An 8,143-nucleotide genomic window follows, 5' to 3' on the forward strand; every position below is an offset into this window, starting at 1 on the left:
TGTTGTTGAACATCATCATTAGGCTTATTCTTTCCCTTGTTTCCAGCCATTTTTGCTCACTAGTATAGTGCAGTCCTAAATGGTTTGATGGATATATCAAGGAGACAAGTGTTTTGATGGAGAACCTTAAAGGAATCCACTCCTTCAAGGTGGTTGTTGGACCCTTGGGTCATCACTACTCTTAGAAGTATGGTTTGAGGAAGCTTTGTATTTTGTATTCCTAGAAGGGAACTATATATATTTCCTTTGAAATATACTATCAACAATATTTGCATTTTAAAAAAAATAACCCCAGGACCTTTCACCAATGGTAGTACTTGGTGAAGCACTAATTTACATCTTGCAAATTTATCAGACTTGAAATGATTCCTCTCATAAGTTTGCCAAAGGAAGAAGAAGAGGGGGTAATGTGCTTGCGGGAAATATTTAAGTTTGTAACTCTTTTACAATATACTTTGGTGAATAAATAATGAAAGCTTATCAACTCAAAGAGACCATAATCTAGCAAAAACTTCTTGTGTTAGAGAGAGAGAGAGAGAGAGAGAGAGAGATGTAGCATGTTAAAAATTTTAGAAGTAAATCAACTAGGCAATAGTATGTCTACAAATAGCTCCAAGTTCATTGATTGCAAATAGTGTGATGTAGCAAACAAGAATAACACAATGGTCTAATATATTATTATAGTACAAATTAAGGAGGAATTGTATATCTCAAGTGGTACTGTAAAACTGAAATGATTGTATGCAATAACTCATGATGATGTTTGAAAGCCTTATTATATGAATGTCTTTATGTCTAAGGTGATATATTCGAAAGGAACATTGATCTCGGCGAAAGCGGTCAAGGAAACATGAGAATAGTATGAAGGTATTGAAGCTAAACTTTAGAAGGTGAAATATTTCATTTTAGTCTTGTCACTTAAAGTTAGTTATTCCTCTCTTTGCCATTTACATTACATAAATATTTGTCTTTTGAATAGTCCATAAAGGTTAGATTTGATTATGGGCCCTACAGAGCATTTTGTTAGCATGGAATGTAATGGTCAATGTATATTGACATTTAGTTAGAGGGTTGAAGATTGGCTTTTCTCGTAACATTTTTGCATAGTAATCATAGTATAATTAAATTAGACTTTTTCAGACAATTTTATGGAGTATAAAAAACTATGTAAATAATGGGCTCTAGAATCGAGAGCAAAGCAAATAATGGTGAAAAGCAATACAATGTATTCATTCTCTAATGATTCCTTAATTCTTTGAAAAACAAATAATAATTCTTTAAGTCATTAGACCCATTAAACAATAAATATACTCGGTATTACACTCACAAATGCCATATATTGATGATTCATTAGATAACAAATATGCTTTATGCTTTTCATGGTCCCTAGCTTAATGATGGCATGCACATCCCTTTGTTAGGATATGTACTAGCACACAAATCTTATTCTCTGCTTTTTATTTGGATCATTCACTTTAGCAAAGGAACGACTACATATTGCAAAATATGTATTTGCATTATATGTATGCATTAAGATTCATAATTTTGAAAGGTACACGTGGTCCATGAACAATCTAGGCTTGACATTTAAGTGTGTGAGTATATACGACCTAATGGTTTGAGTATGATATTATATGTAAAGCTTAGTTAAGTTTGGTAAATGATGGTATACCATATGGTTCCATGTGGGTCTAGCATTCATCATGTATTATTTTTGTTGTCATCATGTTATGAAAACAAAGAGAACACATATTGTTATTTGAGGGATAAAGATGTTAGAGTAATAGACCAATTAGAAATTCTGGATGTTTGAGACCTTTAAATGATGATGAAGCTTAAATTATGATCAAAGTACTTCACGGCATACTTTAGATCTACTTTTCTTTAAAGACTAAAATGACCCTAATAAAAGAAAAGAAACCTAGAATCTATTTGGCTAGCTTTATGAAAAGTTTGACATCACATGCATGTATGCCTACACCTTTGTAACATCAAAGGTTGGATTTTGAGCAACTATCGTACTTCACATGTAACCCACAACAAAGAAAATGTTGGTCTTCACATGGAAAGAATGTTGTTCTCTTAACATGGTCAATTCTCCAAACTTATGGAATGCAAGGTTATCTTAAAGGAGTCACATACTCAAGCATATAGCATATTTTAATGAGCAAGCAATTTTTAAGATGTAGCAAGGTAGCGAGAGGGTTGGTAAGGGGCAAGGCATTGCTACTTAAACTACCTCCCTCCCTTCCTCCCTCCCTTCGCCCCCTCCTCTTGCCCCTCTCTCTCTCTCTCTCTCTCTCTCTCTCTCTCTCTCTCTCTCATGAGATTGAAGTTATCCCCACCTCTCCTCTCTCACAAATTCCCCTCCTCTCTCTCATGAGATGGAAGGTGCCTAGTGCTCTCTTCGCTAACAAATTTTCCTCCTCTCTTAAGTGAGATCGAAGGCCTAGGGTCCTCTCTCTCTCTCTCTCTCTCTCTCTCTCTCTCTCTCTCTCCCACCATGTAGAAACTCCTCCTCCTCCTCTCTCTCTCTCTCTCTCTCTCTCTCTCTCGTGGAGTCTTGGACGGGCTATCCATGATAAGAAAGGGGTGCCCCCCTCGGCTACCTTGCTGCGGAATTAAACGCACTAACACTGGTAGCAGCTCTAATAACGACATGCGATCATCAGCACCCGCAGCAGCACGGAACGTCCACAACAGCAAGAACGACAACACGAGAAGACCTACTGCAGGAGCTTCTCCGCCTTCTTCCACTTCTAGTTCGCGGCGCCGGCAGAAGCAGTCACAGCCGCCACAGCAGGGCGGCGGGGCGGGGTCGGGCCGGCAGGCGATCAGCTCCTATAATGCTGCAAGCAATGGCAACAACAGCATATGGAGTAGTAGCTATGGAGGGGAACTAGAGGAGGCGTTCGCGTTCTTCGACACGGACGGGGATGGGAGGATATCGGCGGGGGAGCTGGGGGCGGCTCTGAGGAGGCTGGGGGACGAGGCGACGGACGACGAGGTGGCGGAGATGATGAGGGAGGCGGACAGCGACGGGGACGGCTTCGTGAGCAGGGAGGAGTTCATGAGGATCCATGGCGTCTCGTCGTCATCATCATCATCATCTTCTGCTTCTTCTTCCTGTAGTATGTCTCGGTCCTACAGTGTCGAGCTCCTGCAGGCCTTCCGCCTCTTTGACTCTGACCATAACGGCTTCATCTCCGCCCCCGAGCTCCAACGTGTCGTCTCCCGATTGGGCCTCTCCCCCCAACCCTCGCTCGACGAGTGCGCCCGCATGATCGCCCGCGTTGACCTTGACCGGGACGGTCAGGTCAGCTTTGAGGAGTTCAAAATCATGATGACGCCTCCCCCTAAATAAACTTAGTCACTCTCCTTAGTTACTCATAACGACGTCCTCAGTCACTGCAACATTCGGAAAAAGATAATCTTCATCCTACAGCTGAATTTTTGAGCCTCAAGCTCATCTTTAAGCATCACAAAGTTTTCTTAGCATTCTATAACGCGGGAAGGGGGGTTGTAGTCGTGGTCGTGGTCGTGGTCGTGGTCGTGGTTAGGGGGTAGAGCCAATGGGGTTGTGGCATAGTGGATTCTGTGTGCTATGTTCAATGGGTACGTGAGTTCGATACCTACGTCTTGCATCCCAAGACACTAATCTATTTGCATCCAAAGGGTAAAAAAGTCACTTAGAAAATACATAGGTTTAGTTATAATTTTCCAAATATTTGAAGAAATTGACCTATTCCAAATTCCAAATTCCAAATTCCTCCTTAGTGTAAAATGAGAAGCATCTATGTATGCTTTGGCAAATCATGTTTTCCAAACCTTAAAATAAAGAAGGTACCATGCCAAGCTCTTACTAGGCCTTATGAAAGTCTTAAAAGTAAAGTGAATATGGTGTAGCATTGCTATGTTTGCATTCATGCTGAAAACGTGGCTACCTTCACTTGTTAGATCTTGAAAGTCTAGTAAAGTGCTTGGGTGTGGTAATATAATAAATAACTTCCTCGCTTGATTTTTAGTAGTGGGCATCAATGCACTTTTTGTTTCTCCTTTGCAAAACAGGATGTAGAAATACTCATCTACTAGAAAACATTATAACATTGATCACAACTACGAATTTTGGTGTTTCTTTTTGCCAATTCAATTTAAGCTAACAAGTTTTTAAAAAATCAATCCTACTAATAAGCTGGTGTCCACAAAGAATCAAGGTTTATCCTTAAGTAACTTGTATATTTGGAAGAAGTAAATCATTTTGTATACATTTGCAAATTTCAAAATTAATTTAAAAATAAAGAATAAAATTGAGATACATTTTTTTCATTAGACTCATACACATGAATGCTCACAAGAGGGGTGCCTTCTCTCCATATATCTTACTACTATATTATTTTTGCTCTAGGTTCGGAAAGCCCCGAACCGAACCTCCAAAGGGCTTCGGAAACCTACTTCCTTTTCTAAACCCCTTCCCCTCCCCTCTTTCTCAAATGTAATCTCTCCTTTTCTCTTCCCCCTTCCTTTTTTCATTAAAAGGCCCCCCCTCCCCCTCACCTTCCTTTTTAAAATTAAAATTCCCTCTCCTCTCTCTCACTTATAATCTCTCTCTTTCTTTTTCCCCCTCCCTTTTTTAATTAAATTCCTCCCCTCACCCCCCTCTCTCTCTCATGTATAGGGTCTAGGTTCTCTCTCTCTCTCTCTCTCCTTTAATTAAATCAAACTTCTTTTTAGATCAAAATTTTTTCTCTCTTAGTTAGATTAAACTTTTCTTCTAATTCAATATTTTAAAAAATTTACATTTAATTTTTTCGAACATAGTTTTTCACACTTTGAGAGAGAGAGAGAGAGAGAGAGAGAGAGAGAAGAAGAAGAAGAAGAAGAAGAAGAAGAAGAAGAAGAAAAAGAATAATAATAATAATAATAATAAGAATAAGAGGGAGAGAGGAGGGGGGAAAGAGTAAAGAGAATAGTCTTTTTTAAAGTAAACAATTTTCTTCTCCCCCTCCCCCTCTCTCTCATGTGTAGGGCCTAGGTTTCTCTCTCTCTCTCTCTCTCTCTCTCAATTAGATTGAAATTTAAATTTAAATTTTATTTTAATTAAATATTTTTAAAAGATTTTTTAATTTATTTATTTTTGACATAATTCCTCCGCCTAACCCCCCACTCTCTCTCTCTCTCATGTATAGGGCCTAGGTTCTCTCTCTCTCTCTTATATTATTTTCGCTATAAGTTTGGAAAGCCCCGAACCTCCAGAGGGCTTCTTGAACCTAGTCCATTTTTCAAAACCCATCCCCTCCCCTCTTTCTCACATGTAATCTCTCATTTTCTCTTCCCCCTCTTTTTTTCATTAAAAGCGCATGCCCCCCCTCCTCCCCCTCCCCCCCCCCCTTCTCCTGTGTAGGGCCTAGGTTCTCTCTCTCTCTCTCTCTCTCTCTCTCTCTCTCTCAGAGTTAGATTAATCTTTTTTATTTAATTTTTAATTAAATGTTTTTATTTTTTTAATTTAGAGTTTTTTGGACATAGTTTTTTCACACACTTTGAGAAGAAGAAGAAGAATGATAAGAAAAAAAGAAGAAGAAAGAGAAAAAGATGGAGAGAGAGGGAAAAGAGAAAAGAGAATAGTCTTTTTTAAATTAAACCTTTTTATATTGTTTTTGACTTAGAGAGAGAGACAGAGAGACATAAAGGAAATATATAATTTGAAAGAGAGAGGAAATAGGGGGAGAGAAAGGAAAAGAGAGAAAGGAGAAAAATAGAGAGAGAAGAAAAAATATAAAGAGAGAAAAGAGAGTGAGAGAAAAAAACTTGAAAGAGAAAGAGAGGAAAAAAAGGGGAGAGAGAGAGAGAGAGAGAGAGAGAGAGAGAGAGAGAGAGAGAGAGAGAGAGAGAGCAAAAAAGAAAGAAAGGAGAGAGAGGGGGGACAAAGAGAGAGAATTATAGAGAGAGAAAATACAAATTTTGGGAGAGAGAGAGAGAGAGAAAAAAAGAATAAAGGAAAAGAGAGGAGTGAGGGGGAGAGAGACAAAGAGAAGAAAAGGAGAGAGAAAAGGAGAGAGAAAAGGAGAGAATTTGAACATAACGAGAATTATAGAGAGAGGAAAGATAAAATTTAAAAGAAAGAGAAAAAATTAAAGAGAGAAGAAGAACAAAAGGAGAGAGAAGGAAAAGAGGGGAGAGGGGGGAGAGAGAAGAAAAGCGTAGAGAGAGAGAGAGAGAGAGAGAGAGAGAAGAAGAAGAAGAAGAAGAAGGAGGAAGAGAGATATGGAAAAAGAGAAAAGAGAAAAGTCTTTTTTTAATTTAAATATTTTTTGAGAAAGAGAGAGGAAGTGAGAGAGGGGGAAGAAAAAGAGAAAATTTAAAATTTAAAAGAGAGGGAGAAAATTAAAAAAATAAAATTAGGAGAAAGGGGAGAAGAAAAGGAGATGGAGAGAGAGAGAGAGAGAGAAGAAAAGCGGGGAGATTAAAAAAAGGAGAGAGAGAGAGAGAGAGAGAGAGAGAGAGAGAGAGAGAGAGAATTAGACATAGGGAATTTGGGGGGAGAGAGAGAGAGAGTATAAATAAAAAATTTAGAAATAGAGAGGGAAAAGAGAAGAGAGAAAGATGACAAATGGATTGTTAAGCGAAGTTGCTGTGCGAACTTCGCTTATCGCTTTGGGGTAGCGAAGTGACCTAGCGTTCCGTGGGCACGAAACACGTGTGGAACGCTAGTTAGTTATGATACAACATAGACACTTCATATGAACAACTAGGATAATTTGTGAGCCAAGTGAACAATTGTGCTTGATTGCAATTGGAAGCCTCCTCCGTGGGCCACCTACCAAGGAGGATGCTTCACCCCAACATTCAAGGGGCAAGAGCCCTAATCACATGAACACTCCACGTGAATATAGATGTCCTACCAAAACGATGCACCTTTTGGGGCTTGAACATGCAACCTCTGAGTAACAAAACATAAGCTTTATCACTAGGTCGTCACTTTTGTGAGAAATTGAGGAAATTTAGCAATTGAGAATAACTTAGTAATGAATTTAAGGCCATTTTGCTACATTTTAATGGAAAAAAATCTACAAGTTAGAAAAAATTGTAAATCTTCAAGCTAAACAAGTTTTGTATTAGTTCCAAAAATTGCTTTACATTGAGATTAGTTGTGGTCCCAATTTTGTTCCAATAGTGGCCATTATCATTATTGACAGCTTTAAAACACTTTTTTGATATTATCGTTATTCATGGCTTTAAAATACTTTTTGGCCCCACTATACTTGCAAGACACATGCATTGTATGTCTAATATTTTTTCAAAATCACAAGGTCATGGAAAACTATCCTTAATTTCTTATATCGTTGTGTTTGGTTGGTTGTAATATTAAAATTTTGGGTTCTCCTTAAGTGCATAATTTTTTGAAATATTTGGGTTCTTCATTTGTGGGTAGTTTTAAAGTCCTTGTTTGAAATTCTTTGGTATTGTTTTAGTTACCATTTAATAGAATTGTAACAAAATTTTCCATATATTAGAAGATGTTCTTATCTCCTCTTTTTAATTCAAGCTTTTACTCATGTTGCTTTCTTATGCTTTCAATGAAAGACTTCTTACTTCCACATCTACTTAGAAGAATAATAGCTATTGCTTACATGAACATTTAGATGCTCTTTATTTCCCTCTCTTGATCTATGGTAGGACTCTATCTAACCTTCTCCAATCTTTATTGTTGCTAATATTTCAGACCTAAATGTAAATTTATTCACATCAACTTGAAGTGTAAATGATGTCAAGCAGGGTGAAAGCATGATACAGTATACCCATTTAGTATTATTTTCAACAACAAAAACTAAGGGTGCTAAACACACTTATAGTACTAATAATGGCAAGATAAGAATTTTTGAAATTAGAAAAATAAACCAAGTCATGAAAACTGAATAAATTTAAGACGTGCATGGTAGTTTATGTCACATTCCTCCTTGCCACATTCATGCTCTACTGTTGCTATGATATTCATGCTCTACTAGTCCTAGGACTACCAATGTTTCTCCCTCCCTCTCTTAAACCCTCTCTCCTCTCTACCTCTTTGCTTGCCTTGACTCTACTCCCTCTCTATCTCTCCCCCTACTCCACCTATCCTTTACCTCATCTATATATGTCTACACAT

At 38.0% G+C, this 8,143-nt stretch overlaps 1 protein-coding gene across 1 annotated transcript; it reads left to right on the forward strand.

Moving 5' to 3' along the window:
• Window positions 1-2,130: 2,130 nt before the first annotated feature.
• On the forward strand, window positions 2,131-3,752 carry LOC148011342 (uncharacterized). Its single transcript, XM_087670805.1, has one exon. It carries the CDS (start codon window positions 2,579-2,581, stop codon window positions 3,362-3,364), a length of 786 nt encoding a protein of 261 aa, XP_087526931.1. The 5' UTR covers window positions 2,131-2,578; the 3' UTR covers window positions 3,365-3,752.
• Window positions 3,753-8,143: the final 4,391 nt, after the last annotated feature.

Source organism: Lygodium microphyllum, chromosome 28 (assembly GCF_053477565.2).
Source record: "Lygodium microphyllum isolate KBCC chromosome 28, Lygodium_microphyllum_v1.1.10, whole genome shotgun sequence".
In the NCBI taxonomy this organism is placed as follows: Eukaryota; Viridiplantae; Streptophyta; class Polypodiopsida; order Schizaeales; family Lygodiaceae; genus Lygodium; species Lygodium microphyllum.